This window comes from Tachyglossus aculeatus, chromosome 18 (assembly GCF_015852505.1).
Source record: "Tachyglossus aculeatus isolate mTacAcu1 chromosome 18, mTacAcu1.pri, whole genome shotgun sequence".
Lineage (NCBI taxonomy): Eukaryota > Metazoa > Chordata > Mammalia > Monotremata > Tachyglossidae > Tachyglossus > Tachyglossus aculeatus.
In genome coordinates this window covers 35,171,003-35,189,922 of record NC_052083.1, presented here as the reverse complement: position 1 = coordinate 35,189,922, position 18,920 = coordinate 35,171,003, and the positions used below count along the sequence as shown (strand labels likewise).

General features: G+C 41.4%; 1 protein-coding gene across 4 annotated transcripts in view; it reads left to right on the top strand.

Moving 5' to 3' along the window:
- Positions 1-18,920, top strand: part of DYRK1A (dual specificity tyrosine phosphorylation regulated kinase 1A) — a 100,644-nt gene that overhangs the window by 67,904 nt on the left and 13,820 nt on the right. For 2 of the 4 annotated variants that reach the window (XM_038760153.1, XM_038760152.1), the window contains exons 3-6: positions 4,623-4,734; positions 13,812-14,011; positions 15,438-15,557; positions 17,078-17,266. In XM_038760153.1, coding sequence (XP_038616081.1) covers positions 4,719-4,734; positions 13,812-14,011; positions 15,438-15,557; positions 17,078-17,266 — 525 coding nt within the window. In that variant the 5' untranslated portion in view covers positions 4,623-4,718. The remainder of the gene's footprint in view (positions 1-4,622; positions 4,735-13,811; positions 14,012-15,437; positions 15,558-17,077; positions 17,267-18,920) is intronic. The other 2 variants (XM_038760155.1, XM_038760154.1) reach the window with 2 other exon arrangements.

The following is an 18,920-nucleotide window of genomic DNA, read 5'->3' as shown; positions in this document are numbered from 1 at the left end:
TATGCAATTTGTATATTTCGCTCTGCTAATGCAGACCTACTGACTGTACCTCGATCTCATCTATCTCACCGTTGAATTGAGAATTGAATTGAATTGAGAATTCAAGTTCTGAAAGTTGTTCTCATATACAATTTGTCCCTACCCAACAGCGGGCTCACAGTCTAGAATTGAAACCCCTGTTCCGAGTGTCAAAAGTCAATGCTGCATGCCATTAATTCCATAATACCCTATTCTACTAGCACAAAGTCATCAAAACATTTTCTTATGAAATGAAACAGCCCATTAGTGATTTTTAAGTTTTCCAGGACCGTTGATGATTTCTTGCAAGGTTCTTGTGAAACCTTCACACCGATACTTGCGGTTAGCTGTATCTTTCATTAAATGATTTGGATTATTTGGTTTTTTTTTTAACACTTAGAATAAATTGTCAGATTCCACAAAAGGGGTTGATCTCTTTGGTTCAGATTGAAGCTGGGCAATTATTTGTAGCAGGGCATCGCAGGCTGGTCACTCTCCTGCTTTGATGAGTAGATCTCTCTCTTGTGCCTTTGACTCGGCGAAAGCAAGGAGGGTGAAGTGACATCTGCTGGCCACTAGAGGGTGCCAGGAAGACAGCCTGCCAGCCTTTTCTTTTATTGCTGAGCACCTTGAGGGGCTTAAAAAGTCGAAGTAATAATAATAATAATAATAATAATAATAATAATAATAATAATATCATTTATTAAGCGCTTACTATGTGCAAAGCACCGTTCTAAGCGCTGCCCCAAGTTGCATCAGCTGATCCCCCCTTCTTCCTCTCCCCCTCACCCCCCCTCCATCCCCCCATCTTACCTCCTTCCCTTCCCCACAGCACCTGTATATATGTTTGTACATATTTGTTACTCTATTTATTTATTTATTTTACTTGTACATATCTATTCTATTTATTTTATTTTGTTAGTATGTTTGGTTTTGTTCTCTGTCTCCCCCTTTTAGACTGTGAGCCCACTGTTGGGTAGGGACTGTCTCTATATGTTGCCAACTTGTACTTCCCAAGTGCTTACCACAGTGCTCTGCACACAGTAAGCGCTCAATAAGTATGATTGATGATGATCATGCAATCTCCTCTCCTTGTTTCTGAGCACTTCTTGCGCCTCAGATATTCCAAAAGTTCCTTTCACTCTGTGCCTTAAGATACATAATTCCTACAATTCATTCATTCGTTCATTTATTCAATCGTATTTATTGAGCGCTTACTGTGTGCAGAGCACTGTACTAAGCGCTTGGGAAGGCCAAGTCAGCAGCATCTAGAGACGGTCCCTACCCATCAACAGCGGGCTTGCAGTCTAGAAGGGGGAGGCAGACAACAAGACAGGACATATTAAAATAAAATAAATAGAATAAATGTATACAAATAAAATTAATAAATAAATAGAGTAATAAATACGTACAAACATATTCATTCATTCAGTTGTACTTATTGAGCGCTTACTGTGTGCAGAGCACTGCACCAAGCGCTTGGGAAGTACAAGTTGGCAACATATAGAGACGGTCCCTACCCAATTCCCCTCACCCCAGTCTCCATTTAAACCTTTATTTCTCCTTAGCCTCGGACGCCGCCTCTTCGGCTTTTACTCCTGTGCTTTAAAATTTTTTCTTGCATCCCTCTTCAGTCTGTCTTCTGTTTCTCTTTATTTCCAAATTCCTTGAATTTACCTCTTTATTTCTACTGCTTTGACTTCTTCTTAGAGAAGCAGCATGGCTCAGTGGAAAGAACACGGGCTTGGGACTCAGGTCCTGGGTTCGAATGCCGGCTCTGCCACTTGTCAGCCGTGTGACTTTGGGCAAGTCACTTCACTTCTCTGTGCCTCAGTTACCTCATCTGTAAAATGGGGATTAAGACTGAGCCCCACGTGGGACAACCTGATTACCTTGTATCCCCCCCCCAGCACTTAGAACAGTGCTTCATTCGTTCAGTTCATTCAATCATATTTATTTAGCACTTATTGTGTGCAGAGCACTGTACTAAGCGCTTGGGAAGTACAAGTTGGCAACGTATAGAGACGGTCCCTACCCAACAGCGGGCTCACAGTCTAGAAGGAGGAGACAGACAACAAAACAAAACATATTAACAAAATAAAATAAATAGAATAAATATGTACAAATAAATAAATAAATAAATAGAGTAATAAATAAATAGAGTAATAAATAAATATCATGATTATTATTATTACTTCCCTCCTTCATTGACTCTACTTCCATTTGGGTGATATATTTCTTATCCTCTTTTTGCTCCTTGTGTTGTCTCTGCCACTCCTCACCCTCTGGCTTTCTCCTGTATCTTTTATGGCTCTGTCTGATGTTCCATCTTAGTTTGCAGCTTTTGAAACTGTTTATCATTCCCTTCTCTTTGATACTCTCTCCGGCCTTGACTTTTGTGGAATTGACCTAGTTTAATTCCCATCCCATATTTATAATGGGTATTAGAGCATTTCTCTCATTGACTTCTACATCTCCTTCTCCTGTCCCCTCACAGTATGTGTTTGTGAAGTTCAGCCCTTGGCCCTTTAGTTCCCTCATGCGGTTTTAATTGTATTTATTGAGTGCTTTCTGTGTGCAGAGGATTGTACCACGCACTTGGGAGAATGCAACGCAACAATTTAACAGACACATTCCCCTCCCACAATGGGCTTACAGTCTAGACTAATGTTAATATAAATAAATTACAGGTATGTACATACGTGCTGTGGGCCTGGAGGCAGGGGTGATGAATAAAGGGAGAAAGTCAGGGTGATGCAGAAGGTAGTGGGGGAAGAGGAAATGAGGGCTTAGTCAGGAAAGGCCTCTTGGAGGAGATATGCCTTCAATAAGGCTTTTAAGGTGGGGAGAGTAATTGTTTGGATATGAAAAGGGAGGGTTTTCCAGGCCAGAGACAAGAGATGGGCGAGAGATCAACGGTGAGATAGATGAGATGGAGGTACAGTGAGTAGGTCTGCATTAGCAGAGCGAAAATGTGTGGGCTGGGTTGTAGTAGGAAAGTAGCAAAGTGAGGTAGGAGGGGGCAAGGTGATTGAGTGCTCTAAAGCTGATGCTAAGGAGTTTCTGTTGGATGCAGAGGTGAATGGACAACCCCTGGAAGTTCTTGAGGAGAGGGGAAATGTGGACTAAATGTTTTTGTAGAAAAGTGACCTGGGGAGCAGAGGGAAATATGGACTGGGACGGGGCAGGGAAGCATAGCAAGGAGACTGATTACTGTATCAGCAAGGAGACTGATAACAGTAATCAAGGTGGGATACAAGTGACTGGATGAATGCCGTAGCAGTTTGGATGTAGAGGAAAGGGAGTATTTTGGCGATTTTTAGACCAGATGGGGCTAGCCTGAAGAACCTTTGTGGAAGACGTTAAACTTGAGTCAAGTGATACCCTGAGATTTTGAGTGGGTGGCCTGCTTTAGAGTTCATGTCCAAAATTTAGGTGTTGATTGTTTTTCCTTTTATCTTCGGCATATTTCACAAGTTTCCATCAGCTCCCTCAGTAGATATATATTGTATTTTGGATCGACTCATAATAAATTTTGAGTGGTCTCTGAATTTGTCAGACTATCTAAAACAACTGAATTTTTTTGAAAGTCTGTAGAGATTTTCAGAGGTTCCTTTCTCTAGGGTCAATCAGTCATTGACGGTATTTATTGAGTCCTAATAAATGCAAAACACAATAACAAGCACTCAAGGGAATAATACATGGTGGTGAAGATGGAGTCCCTCCCTCATCAAAGATGGAACAGAATGCCCTGGTAGGTTCTTTGGTCAGAAGCCTTCACCATCAATGGTATAAACCCCAGCAGGCAGGAATGGAATAGGAACACAGATGTACCTCTTCCCTGTGCAGTACTTGCATCAGGAGGAAAACCATCCATTTATAATCCAGACAAGCAGCTACAACGGGAGCCGTGTTAATTGTACCTGGGCAAGTCTTTCAACTTCTCCATGCCTGAATTTTCTCATCCGTAGAAAAAGCAAGGCCCAGTGGGAACGAGCGTGGATCTGGGTTCTAATCCTAGCTCTGCCCCTTTTCTGCTTATTGTCAAGCCGCCTAACCTCTCTGTGTCTCCGTATCGTCATCTGTAAAATGGAGATGAGGTATCTGTTCTCCTGCTGAAACTGTGAGCCTTGTGTGGCTCGGAGGCTGTATCTTATACCTACCGTAGTACTCAGTACAGTTCTCGGCATAGTAAGTTTTTAGCTAACACTATTATTATTATTTCACTATGTATGTTGCCAACTTGTACTTCCCAAGCGCTTAGTACAGTGCTCTGCACACAGTAAGCGCTCAATAAGTACGATTGAATTGAATGAATGAATGAATTATTATTTCACTATGATACGTATTCTTTTCAAATCACATTTGAACTTGAACTCTCACCTAGACAGTTACTTTAGCCTTTACCTCCTTAATCTTGAATTGAAGAACTAAAGGGAGGAAAGTTGTAGATTAGTGGGGAAGTTAAATGGGTAATCAGCAGAAATAGCTGTGATGTTTGAATCTTTTCATGGGACCTGGAGGGAGAGATTAACAAAAGTGCGTTGGCATTGTGGAAGGAAATTTTGTAATTTTGACCATCAATATCTTCCTGTGTCTCATAGGCTCATGACACCTGAACCGAGAATGGAGAGCATCGTGAATACATGTACCTATCAGGCTCCAGTGGCGAAGGGTTAATCTCCCTTTCAGTTTAGGAGATGGACTTAAATCTAGGTAGAGTATCACTATGGTTAATTACAGTTTAAAGAAACAGATGGTTTGATATTGAATTGGTATTGTAGTTTTTGGGGGCAATTGAACTGCCAAGAATAAAAAAAGTCCATTAGATTTTGTGTGACATCTACTCCGAGATCTGGAAAACCAGACTAAATAACATCGAATTTCTAGAGCTGAAATGAATTTTGAGAGATTTGGTTTAGTCCCTTTTCTCCAGTAGAATAACTAGCCATCTAGAGTAAATGATGATCCATTCTTTTCTTAGAAATCGACTCTACAGTACCCTGGGGGAGTCCCCACCAGAGTTGGATCACCCTAAAAGTCCAGAAATATGTACTTCAATGAACATCTCTCCTGTTAGTTCAAGCTGATTTCCTCTGTTGATTCTCAGTGGACAGAGAAACCATGCACATGGTCGGATCCCCCCCCCCCCCCATTATTGCTATTTATGTTTTAAAGGCAGTTACTAAGTTAATCCGGTGCTTTCTTTTCTCCAAACTCAACAGTCCCATTCCTCTTAACTTCTTCTTGTATGGCCTGTTTTCCCCTCTTTTTCCCTTTTGGTCATTCTTCTGTACTTTCCCGTTTCTGTTGGTTTAAAATGCAGCCTGAAGTCAGACCTGTGTGGTGGAATTACCATTTTCTGCCTGTTGCATGTCATTCTGTTCATGATACATCTCACGACCATGCTTCCCGATTTAATGAAAGCCTTATTCTGCTAGCTCATATTTAGTGTGTGAACATAAATGACCCTCGGGTCTTATTCTGCTTTATTTGTGCTCAGCTAATCTGTTTCTAACCTCTATTTGTTTAGCTTGGTTTTCAGTCCAACAGATACCACCATACCTGTCCTTACTGAATTTCATTCTTCTTTTGCAGAACCCTTTTTCCCAACTAATCTAAATCAATTTGAATTTAATTCCTGCTTGCCAAAGTGCTAGCAACTTCACCCACTGTAGTACTGCCTGCTTATTGGAATGAGCATGCTCTCGATTTCTTTGTCTTAGATCCACCACAAAAATTTGAATATAGCCGGTCCCAGAACCAATTCCTGTGGAACAGCATTTGGTCCAGTTGAACACAGGTTTATGTTCTGAATGTTTAAACAATGATATCTGAAGTGCCCCAGCTAGTCAGTCTTCAGTTCACCAAATATAACTTCAGAAATTAGCAGAAGAGGTAAATGATGTTTGTAAAAGACAATGTGAAAGTTTGTTTCTGTGCCGGCTCCTCACCCAGGGTCTCATTAAAGGTGACGTAAATGTTTCTCAACTCAGGTTTCATTTTAGCTTTGGAGTCAAATTTAACCATGTTAGATGGTTCTTTAATGCGAACATCCTTTTATGGACCATGTCTTTTAAAATGTAATGTGAAAGGTTTTTCATTTTCAATAAATTTCCCTGTAAAGTGTGCTTTGGTAGAATATTATAGAGAAAAATAATTTGGTGAGATTTTATTTTAATTTGAAGAGTCATATTTTCACTTTCAGAATTTTGCAGAATTCCCTCGAATGCAGAGGAAATCTGTAGTTCCTCTAAACTCAGTGACTACCAGATTGCATTGCATCGGTAGTTAAAAATATTTTCTTGCCTCTGTCTTGTCATAAAATTTCATCTTCTTGCAACCACAAAAATCTGGTCAACACAGTTGGTTTCTAAACTAGACTATTGAAACCTCTAGTGGCTCCTAGTTACAATGTGCATCAGATTAAAGCTCCTACATGTAGGCATTTGAGGGCTTTTTGCCAACTGGTTCTACTCTCACCTTATTGCCCTCAACTCTTGTGACACTTCTGCTCTTTGGAGCTGTCCTGCCTGAGCTGCCAACTTTAACCTGCCTGTTTCCTTTTGCACGCGATTCTCCTACTTCTGGTGCCATGGCAATGCTGTGCCCATCTCCTTGTGTGCTCCCCCCAAACTGCGTTCCCTGCCTCATCAAGAACTCCACTTTAAATCAGTCTTCTCCACTGTTGGGTAGGGACTGTCTCTATATGTTGCCAATTTGTACTTCCCAAGCGCTTAGTACAGTGCTCTGCAGATAGTAAGCGCTCAATAAATACGATTGATGATGATGATGATGATGATGGACGTGTTCCCAGATTAACTCCATTTGACCTCAGACGCTTAACTCGAGCAGCCCCCGAATTGCTCACTCTTTGTGTCTAAACTACATTTAAAGACGGGTGGGGTCTTTACGTGTTTCTGAATTATTCTTGTGTGACTTTTGCTCTTTCTGTTGTTGGTTGTGGGTTTGACATCCCCTTTCTTTTTCTTAGCCCCTCAAGCCTAGGGTCTGTTTCTTTCTCTTTGTCACTCTTCTTGGCACCCAGTAACGTGCTCAGCACACATGTGATAATGAAGCGCTGTTAACTGACTCTCACTCATACTCATCTTTTATTTCAGACCTGACAGGTGCCCAACTTGGTTCTCCTGTTTACTCAGTATCAGCTGCCTCACAAGTCTTAGCCTTAACCTTTGCTGAGTGGCAGAAGGAAAGTTATCATGGGACCTGGTGGCTGGGCTGGAGAAATGGCTCTAGCCCTGGAAACTACATTGTGTGACTAGAAAGAGGAAAAGAAAGAAAAGGTTTTCTCCGTCCCCCGTCTTGGTTTCTTCTCCCTAACTTATACACTGTGTGGCTTTTCACTTTTTATTCCCATAGCCACTTCTGAGCCCTGGGGCAGTTTCTCTAAAGGGTCCTTTGTGACTGTTATCAGCCCACCATGATCCAGTTGTCTCTGTGATTTGATTTCCTTCACCAACCCTGAACCATGAAACGCAAAGGGGAAGAGGAAGATGGATGGACAAGTGGCCACATGAATACTGCTCCCTTAAACTCTTCCCCTTCTCACATGCTTGGCAGCCTCCCTGGATCAGATTTCCCTGTGCTCTCTATTAGGTTTCTGTCATTCCCATTGAATTTTCCGTCACTGCCATCAGTTTACCATCAGTTTACAACCACTGCCTCTTTTCTGTGCATCCTTGCTCTGGTTTCTAGTGGAAGGCAAGCTTCTGGACCTCGGGAAATATGGCTTTACCTGTCACCCAGGTAGTTTCCGTAGGTCTTGGCGCATCAGGGGTAGTAGGGCTGAGGTGTCTTGAGCAGTTATGCTAGACTCTGTAGAGCCATGAATCTCTTCTAGTGCTGAAGTCTGGGGGTTGAAGTTGGAATAGCCTGTACTCATGTCTGAATGAGAGAACATAGTCCAAGCTTTCCACTCAACTGTTACTCCTATCACTGCCAAATGGCTGCCTTTGGGATTATCCCCATTCCAGGTGTGGAGTTGAGGCTGGGACAACCAGGCTGTGCCCTGACCCCAGTCCCCCTTCATTTCAAATAGTAGCTCAGATCCAGAGATCCAACTTTCATCCACCTGTCTCACCTCCTTCTCCCATCTAGGTTCGCTCTTGTTGGGATCCTGTAGCAATATAGAAATCAATCAATCAATCAATCGTATTTATTGAGCGCTTACTGTGTGCAGAGCACTGTACTAAGCGCTTGGGAAGTACAAGTTGGCAACATACAGAGACAGTCCCTACCCAACAGTGGGCTCGCAGTCTAAAAGGGGGAGACAGAGAACAAAACCAAACATACTAACAAAATAAAATGAATAGATATGTACAGGTATAATAAATAAATAGAGTAATACATATGTACAAACATATATACATATATACAGGTGCTGTGGGGAAGGGAAGGAGGTAACAGTTTGGAGGAATCAGATTCCTCCAATCTGGAAGAATCTTTCCTTCCTGGAAGAAGGAAACAGATTGTAGGGGGCCAAAATGGGAGCGGTCCACAGAACTGATTTTCCATATGATTTTCATTCAGCTCTTCCCCATTGGCTGTGTTCAGTAGTGGTATTGCTGAAGGTGTATTACTAACCACAGTCCTCTGGGATCAACTAAATAATAGTGAGTGCTAAACTGGAGTGGGATGAGGTAAGGGAGGCTTTGCTTGATGGAAGGTGAAGTTGTCCAACAGTGTGGTGAGTAGGGTAGGAGAATGAGTCACGGTGTAGGCAGATAATTGACAGCTGCATGGATGATAACAAGGTGCAACAAATACTCTTCTACTTTTTCAGGGGCAAATGGTGAATCAGTTTGATCCACAGATAACGAATCGCCTATATTCTAGACAATGCAGCAGTGTGAAGGTGTGAACTATTTTGCAAGGATGTGAACATAGTCCACATTTTAAAGGCAAAAAATATCTGATGATGAGTATTTTAATTTGACTTGAACCCTGCTGACAAATTTGTCCTATACATGGGGTCCATCGGTATACTTCGCTTTTCCCTTAAATTGTAAGCTTCTTGAAACCTGGGGCATTTGGTGAATTATCCTCCCAGTACCTAGCATTTAATCAGTCAGTCACCGATATTTATTGAGCACTTACTGCATACAGAGCACCGTCCTAAGTGCTTGGGAGAGTACACTACATTCACATTGGTAGACACAATCCCTGCCCACAAGGAACTTGCAGTCAAGCGGGGGAGGCAGACATTAAAACAAATTATAGACAGAGGAAATGGGAGAGAAGAAGGTTATGTACATGTGTGCTGGGGGGCTAATGGTGGGATGAATATCAAGTGCTTAAGGGGTCCAGATGCGGAAGAGAGGGAGAATAAGGGGAGATAAGGGTTTAGTTAATTAAGGAATTCTTCCTGGAGATGTGATTTTAGGAGGGCTCTGAAGGTGGGGAGAGTAGTGGACGGTCATATGTGAAGGAGGAGGTAGTCCCAGGCCAGAAGGAAGTTGTAGGCATGGAGTCGGTGCAGATGCTCTGCACACAGTAAGAACTCAATAAATACGATTGAATGAATGAATGGGATAGATGAGATTGAGCTATAGTGAGTAAATTGGCATTGGAGGAACGAAGCGTGCGGGCTGGGTTGTAGATCAGAGATGTAAGGTAGGAGGGGGAAGAGCTGATAAGTGCCTTAAAGTGGATGGTAAAGAGTTTCTGTTCAATGCAGAGGTGAACGAGTGACCATTGGAGGGTTTTGAGGAGTGGGGAGACATGAACTGAAAGTTGCTTTTTGTTTTTTGTTGGTTTTTTTAATAAGTAAAATGCCTGGGGAAGCAGAGTGAAATATGGCCTGGAGTGTGAAGAGGCAGGGAGTTCAGCAAGTAGGATATAAGTGCTTGAATCAGCATGGTGGCAGTTTGAATGGAGAGCAGAGTGCAGATTCTAGAGGCGTTGCAAAGGCAGGATCGAGAGGATTTAGTGATTGACTCAAATTGAATATTCGGGTTGAATTAAGGGAGATGAAGCTAGGGATAGTTTCAGGGTTACGGACTTGTGAGACAAGGGTGATGGTGGTGTTTGTCTACGGTAATGGGAAAGTCAGAAGGGAGTCCATCATTCAGTAGTATTTATTAAGTGCCTCTTGAATGCAAAGCACTCTACTAAGGGCTTGGGAGAGTGCAGTAGAATTTAGACAAGACCCTTGCCGTCAAGAAGCTTACAGTCTTGGTGGAATGATGTTGTCTGAGAGAAGAACCGGTTGGTTCATGGTGGCAGTGTACTGAGGCAAAGGCCTCTCAAGAAAAAAAAGTCCAACCCATATTCACTTCTGGTTGTCACTGGCTATCACTGACTCCAATTTTCAAACTCTGCTATGTTTCAGTTTGCGCATGGGTGAGCTTAGGAAAATAAAAGTGACATGTTTTCTCTTTGAACTGATATAGATGTCAAGAGTTTGACATTCGGCTTTCAGGAGAGTGGAGGTGTCATTTTGTGACCCTGGTTGCATCATTACTGAAAGTCTGGGTTGTGCCAAGGCATCCATGAAAATGGCAGCACTTAATGTGAGCAGCTTTCAGGTTGCACCATTGAAAACGCTGCAGTCAATACAGTTCTGCTCTTCAGTTCTTGGGAGCTACCATTTTAACTTCTTTTTATTTGGAAGAAGAGGTTTATTTGGTCAACCATTTGGAACCAGAGTAATAAGCTATTTAAGGACAGGGACCAGTTCTGCTATTTTTATACTCCCAGGTGCTAGGACAGTACGACACAACCATAATAGATGCTGATTGTTATGTTTGTTACTTATAATGATAATCATAACATTAACAATAGTGCCAAACACTGTACTGAGAATTGAGGTAAATCAGAATAGCCAGGTCAGACATAGTCCCGTCCCATAGGAGACTTAGAATCTAAGGGGGAGGGAGAACAGGTATTTGACCCCCATTTTACAGATGGGGCACTATGAAGTTGTGACTTGCTCAAAGGTTATTCCCCAGGTCTCCTCATTCCCAGGCATGTGCCTTGATTATGATAATTATGATACTTGATACTTTCCTAAGCAGGTAGAGACTTTTGCTAATTAGCTTTCAAGTCCCAGATGCCCATTGCCTTTTTGTCGTATTTCTGCTTTATCCCCTCAACGCACATTGATATCACTCACTGGTATAACCCTGCCATTTGTGTGGCCATTGCCTTCTACGATTATATCACAGGGAGTCGATGGATGCTAAATGTAGTGGGTCAGCCAGTAACGCTTCGGTTTTCGAAGTCGGCTCCAAAGCAGTGGCATACCGAGGACAAGCAGTTGCTCTAAAGCTGGTGTCTTCTTGGAAGAGGGGAACCCTTTCCTGTAGAGATGAATCCAAGTTTTTTGGTTGTTTTTTTTTTTTCCTGGGAGAAGTCTTTCATCAGAAAGCTTTTTTTAAACTCTCTGCTGCAGTGTTGGCATCATAGCTGACTATCTGGCATGAAATAAGTGCCATTCTTTTTGGGCAACTGCCGTTCTCCAGAGTTGGCGAAGATATGTGGTATCATCCCACTGGTGCCCTCCAGCTGGATAGTGTTTTGCCTTTTGCTGCCTCAGAGGCAGAAGAACAGGAAATCCCTTCCTGCCTGTGGTTTAGCTACATTCCCCAAGGTAAGCTTCTGTCTCCATGACACAGTCTGCTTCCAGTTATCTCTGCCCATCTAAGCAAGTGGGATAGAAGATCAAAGCTTTCTCTTGTGGAGTTAAGATGGGCTACTCAACATCCAACCAAAAAGAAAGACACGATTAGTATTTTATTTGATTTTGGTGGGAGGAGTTTTCGTTAGTTTTGACTTTGCAAGACAGACCCCTTTCCTTCTTTTGGCGTGAGCAGTACCGCTCCGGCAGCCAGAGACCTGCCGAACGCAGTACTTCCGCTTCTTTGGAACCAAATGACCAATATTCTGGTTTATGGATTGGCACCCACATTTTAGTCTAAAGTCAGCAGGATGAACCTTAGGTTTGGTTTTCAAGTGATAGTTTTGTGCTGAGCCATTTATACTCACTAACCTAGGTTTCTGGTGACCACCGGTATGCAGTGTGAAGCAGCTAGGGTTAGGATGTGGTATGTAGCTGTGAAACCAAGTTTTTAGATTTAGTAGTAGATGATGATTTGTACTTATCAATTTCATATGCCACTGTCTAGTAGGACATTCACCCTTAGTGCTTTCTGACAGGGTTTGGGTCTACCGACTCTCTTGTACTCTCCCAAGCACTTAATACAGTGATTTGAGCATACAAGCATTCAGTAAGTACTACTGATTGAATAAAAACCGATAATAATGCAGCAGAAAAAAATTTACAACACCTTATGAGTTCCGGGATTCTGACTAAGGGGAAAGTCTGGCCACCCGTGTTGCGACTTGTAGGTTAAGAAATACTGAAGATTATCACCAAGCCAAGGACTCTAAGTCTGTAGGGTCTGTTTGAACTTCAGCTCTTTGGTGGTGGTAAAGTAGTATGTTTCTAGGTAATCATCAGAATTGCGGAAGACAACTTTCAGAGAAAGGCAACCACAGCGTACTGACATTTTCTGAACACACCTATTGTGGCTGAGGTCTTAAAAATTGAAACCATGTCAATGTGAAGACACTGCCTTTGTTTTAGCTTTTTTTTGAGCGAGCAGTGTCTGAAGCTGAGTCATGAAGAACGACCCCTGGTGACCTACATTTACGAAAATACATGCACTAGAAAGGAACAAGTTGACTAGATGTCTGTCTACGCAGGTTTTTCCTAATTATCGGTGGCAATTTCAGAGATTCAGCCGTCACCATCTTCCTCTCCTTTCTGCCATCACCTTTCGCACAACTGGAGAAAAGAGAGAAAGTTGTGTGGAAACTACCATGGTTAATTGAGTAGTTGTGTTTAGTTTTCCTACAGTAGGTGAAGTTTGGATTTAGTGGGATTTTTTGTTTTGAGATGTTGTACAGATTTAATAAAAAAATGTTTCAGGAGAACATTTGTGCTCTGAGGATTGATTATCCTGCATCCAAAATGTTTGGGATGTGGACTCAAATCCCTGTAGAGTTTTGGTATCACTCTAGTTCAGCAAATTTAATTTGTTACTAGAATATTCAGTTTCCTCTGGCTTTGTATGACATTTATTACTGCATTAACAAAACTTAAAAACTTTGGCTTTATCTTCCTTGGCACTTGTATGTGCTTATTCAGTTTGATTACTAGTAAATTTTTTGTGTCTGTCTTCTCCCCTTTAGAATGTAATCCCCCTGTGGGCAGGGGACATGCCACTTCTTCTTTTAAGCTTTCCAAGTGCATTGTCATCATCAATCGTATTTATTGAGCGCCTACTGTGTGCAGAGCGCTGTACTAAGCGCTTGGGAAGTACAAGTTGGCAACATATAGAGACAGTCCCTACCCAACAGTGGGCTCACAGTCTAAAAGGGGGAGACAGAGAACAAAACCAAACATACTAACAAAATAAAATAAATAGAATAGATATGCACAAGTAAAATAAATAAATAAATAGAGTAACAAATATGTACAAACATATATACATAATACAAGTGCACTGCACCCAGCAGTCCCCCAGGAAATACCACCCTGTTGCTGAGATCTCTAGATTCTTTTAATTTAGAAAGGTGTGCTAAAGAGGAGACAATTTCCGTATTATTGTGGAGAAGCCACAGTTTAAGAAGGGGAAGGGAGTGAAAGGAACTCTAAGCTTCAAAACTCAAGCTTCATGTAAGGAGAAAGTGGCCAACCAATGCCAGCGTCAAATAGTGCAAATACTAGGAGGATTCCAATGTTTAAATACCGTGTTTTAATCTTGTAGGAGGAGAGACTTCAGCATGCAAACCTTCATCTGTTCGGCTTGCACCGTCGTTCTCATTCCATGCTGCCGGCCTTCAGATGGCTGGACAGATGCCCCATTCACATCAGCAGTACAGTGACCGTCGCCAGCCGAACATCAATGACCAACAGGTTTCTGCCTTATCTTACACCGATCAGATTCAGCAACCTTTAACCAACCAGGTATGTAAAGCCATCAAAGGAAGTCGAGGGCTGAGATGGAAAACACTTTTTCCCCCCCGGATTTTAAAGAAATGAAAAATGTTTTATAATAGAATGATTAAAATACTGACTTTTCATTTTAGCATTTCTAATTAAATGTCCCCTACACCAAATTTGGGCTTAGGTTTGGTCCTTTCTTAGTGAATAAGCACGTGCACTTAAGGGGAGTACTTTCTGGAAAAGATGGTAAAACACAATGTTGCTGAGTTGTAAGAACGTTGAATTTTGTTGATCCTAACCTATAGTGGAAGTAGATCGGCAAGCCGGTGTTCCTCTCACTGGCATATGCACTTTGTGCAGTGCTCTGCATTGTCATCATCATCATCAATTGTATTTATTGAGCGCTTACTGTGTGCAGAGCACTGTACTAAGCACTTGGGAAGTCCAGGTTGGCAACATATAGAGACAGTCCCTACCCAACAGTGGGCTCACAGTCTAAAAGGGGGAGACAGAGAACAAAACCAAACATACTAACAAAATAAAATAAATAGAATAGATATGCACAAGTAAAATAAATAAATAAATAGAGTAACAAATATGTACAAACATATATACATATGTACAGGTGATATACATATATACAGGTGATGCATATATACAGGTGTATATACTTATACACGATAAGTGCTCAATAAGTATAATTGATTGCTTGCCCTGGGTAACCCCACTAAAAGTTTCTCCCTTCCTCCTGGCAGCAGGGTTCATGTGAGGTTATTTGGACCTTTAGTGTGGTTTATTGAGTTGCAGCTGCAGCACCATGACTAAAACCAGCAGAAGTGACATAATAGCAACAATAATAATAACAGTTTTTAAGAGCTACATGTCAAGCATGTTCTAAGCGCTGGGGTAGATGCAAAATAATCAGGTTGGAGACCATTTCTGTCCCTCATGGGGCTTGCAGTCTAAGTGCCCGTTTTACAGTTGAGGTTACTGAAGCACAGAGAAGTTAAATGACTTGCCCAAGATCACACAGGAGACAAGTGGCAGAATGGGAATTAGAACCCAGATCCTCTGGACTCCCGGGCCAATGATCTATCCACGAAGCCATGCTGGGCTCCTCTGAAGGAGAATGCATGGTCATTCCTGCAGTTTAATCCTTTTTTCATTTTTTCTGTAAGTTTTAGATGCTTAATGAATAATTTTTTGCATTTAAATAGTTTCTTATGTATATAGCTTATTAGGCTTGAATGTGAAACAAAGCAAATCTCTAGCTCACTGTGGGCGTGGAACGTGTCTACCAGCTCTGTTGTTTTGTACTCTCCCAAGAGCTTAGTACAGTGCTCTACACCCAGTAAGCACTCCATAAGTACTTTTGATTGATTCCCTTGAGGATGAAGCAAACATGAGTGCAGTTTAGATAAAGCAGTAGTTTTTCTGTCTATTTAAGGTGATGCCTGATATTGTCATGTTACAGAGGCGGATGCCCCAAACCTTCCGTGATCCAGCTACTGCTCCCCTGAGGAAACTGTCTGTTGACTTGATCAAAACATACAAACATATTAATGAGGTAAGATACTGGATTGTTTTGCATGTAGGCTAAATCTGGAGGCCCTTAAATTTTCTAAATCATCTCATTTTACCCCAGCGATCCGCTAAATTGATTTTTACACCCAAAGGAGGTGAGCATGTGTCCCAGTGATAGGCCCTAAAGATGAAATTTCAAAATTCAAATTCTAAGTAACTTATAGTCCCCCTCCCCCTCCATTAACTTATTCCAAGTACTAATTTGCCTGTCACTAAAATATGCATTTTGATTGGTTATTCCAAATGTGCGTTTAAGTAATTTTGCTATGGCATTGCTGGCATGTCCAGAATCCCTCAGGGAAAAAGATGATGGTATAATTGGCACAGTTCTGTGCCTGCTGACGTTTCTGTTCTTGCCAAGGTTGAGAGAAGGGCAGAGGTAAACTATGCCTTCCTTTCCATAATCATATGGCTCCCACTCCAGATCAGAGCAGTTTTTGGGTCATCCTTTATTTAAACCATGGAAATGTGATTGACTACACCTAGACTATCATAAAATGTTGGTTTGAATGAAAGTTTTCCAAAGTAGGGTAAGAGCTTGGCTTACAGGTTTTAATCTTATTACACACATTTATTTCCATTTAAAATTTAGAAATTAAAGTTTACATTTTAAAATTTTATTATTGCAAAATGACTGCCATGTTTTAGTCACTCAGCGTTCACAGAGGGTGCTTACCTGTGTATCTTTAGCTACTTTCAGTGGCTCTGACTGGCTCTGGTATAATCAAACCTTTGTAGTAGACACTTGAGTTTTTCTTTTAACTGTGAGAGTTGGAGCACTAGAGTAGTTGAGTGGTTTTCATAAATACCGTGTATTTGGCAATTAAACACAACTTCTCGGTTTTGTATTTTTTTGTATTGTATTTTCCTTATTAAAACAACCAAAAGCTTGAAATCGGTTGAATAACTATGACCTGAAAATAACAAACTGATTTCATCACTTTTTTTGGTAAGGTGTATATTACGAGCCATAATTTTGATTTCTCTCCTTGTACAGAAAAGGGTACAAATGTGTTCGCAGGGTTGCCTGTCAGCCCCTCAGAGAGTTTGGTATGGGTCTGTTCTGCATTCTGGCCTGTGATGTTTGAGCCTTTGGGGCATACTGGGCTGCACAATGCTGAACTATCCAAATTTGTACCAGATAGGATGCCTGATAGCTGCTGCTTTTGCCTCCTTTATTTTTTTTTGCCCCCTGGGTTACTGGGACTACAATTCCCAACAGCCTACGATACAAAATGTGCCCATGGAGCAGCAACTAATGGAAGTAAATCTTAGGCCATTCCGAATTAATCCGGGCACGTGTCAGCTGGGGCTAGGTGTAGTCAGGCACTGCGATGGGCTGTGGGAACCCAGTTCAGGATTTCAGGCCCAGTGTAGTACTCTAGCTTAGATACGTTTGTAATTAGATCCCAGAATATTCATTCCAGAAGTAGCTTCTGAACTATTTACTATTATAGGACCATCTCCGATACTCGGTTATTAACAGAATGTTGCCCCTTTCAGGTTTACTATGCAAAAAAGAAACGACGGCACCAACAGGGTCAAGGAGATGATTCCAGTCATAAGAAGGAGCGGAAGGTCTACAATGATGGCTATGATGATGACAACTATGACTATATTGTAAAAAATGGGGAAAAGTGGATGGATCGTTATGAAATTGATTCTTTAATTGGCAAAGGTTCCTTTGGACAGGTAATTGGTTGATCAGTGTCTTAACGATTGGAATTAGAAGCAGCTTAAATCGTGAATTATAGATAGCATTTTGTAAAGTAAGATTGATTAATTGATCTGAATCCAACACTTATTGAGAATCCCCCGAGTGTCTGGTATTGAATGAGCTGCTAAATTTGGTCTTTCTCCCTGAACTGACATTCATTTAATCTATTCAGCAGATTATAGATTTGTAGACTATTTTCCCTGTCCTCTTCTCATCATACAGCTGCATTTCCAGTTATAGTTTCTCTGGAGGTTAAGAACCATATTCACACTTCTTCAGAAAATTCTCTCTCAAAAAAAAAAAGGTCCATATATTTTTGTCTGAAAGGCCTAACTCCTATCAAGAATTCAAAGCTGTAGGAGGGCCAGAGTGTTGCTAATTATAGCCTTTACCTCCTGTGAGGATTTAAGAACCTCAGGGGGAAGAGGCATTATAAAATCCTAACCAATGAACTATCATTCTGTCTTTGATTACTTTTTTAAAGGATTCATTCTTTTTTTTTGCAATTTTATTTAAAAAGGAAGATTTGTTGCATATAGTAGTCCATTGTTCAACTGCAGACCCCTGTAATGTCTTAGAGTATGATGTGTCAAGCCGTTAATTGTGCCCAAAACAGTAAAATCTGAATGGAATTTGTGCTTTTAACTCAGTCCACCATAAACATTTCAGCTTATTTGTTAATTTCTAAATCAGTAGTTGTCTGCAGTCCACAAGCATTTTAGATTGTTAGACTGTAGAGATAGATAGGAGCTTACGTTTGAGAGGCCAGTGGATCAATTGGTAAATCAGAAATTCTTTTGGCGGGAAATACGGAGGTTAAATTCCCTTTATACATGTTCGTCAACACTGCTGCCTTTTCCCAGAAGTAAATTAGGTATATTTCTTATCTGACTAGCTTGTTTTAACTTAATACTCTTTTACAAAGCACAAATTGGGTACCTGAATTGCAATTTTTTAAATTTTTTTTTAAATGCTTACTATGTGCCAGGCACTGGGGTAGATACGAGCTAATCAGGTTGGACAGTCAGTGTCCCACCTGGGGCTGACTGCCTTAATCCCCATTTTGTAAGTGAGGTAACTGAGGCACAGAGAAGTTAAGTGACTTGCCCAGGGTCACACAGCAGACAACTGGCAGAGCCGGAATTAGAACTCAGGTCCTTATAACTCCCAGGCCTGTGCTGTATGCAGTATGCCATATATTTTAAATTAAATAATACTGCGGTGCAAGTCTTCCGTATTGTAGTTAAAGTTCCTAATAGCCTTTTTGGGATAGTTTGGGTGGTGTTTTCTCAGGCCGTTCCAGGCTCGTCGTGCTTATTTAATTTGGATGGTTAAGTGGCTTTTGGACACTGGTAAAAAGAGGGTGGTGGCGATAATAATAATAATAATAATGTTGGTATTTGTTAAGCGCTTACTATGTGCGAAGCACTGTTCTAAGCGCTGGGGGGAATACAAGGAGATGAGGTTGTCCCACGTGGGACTCACAGTCTTAATCCCTCATTTTACAGATGAGTGAAGTGAGGCCCAGAGAAGTTAAGGGACTTGCCCAAGGTCACACAGCAGGCATGTGGGGGAGGCGGGACTCGAACCCATGACCTCTGACTCCCAAGCCCGCGCTCTTTCCACTGA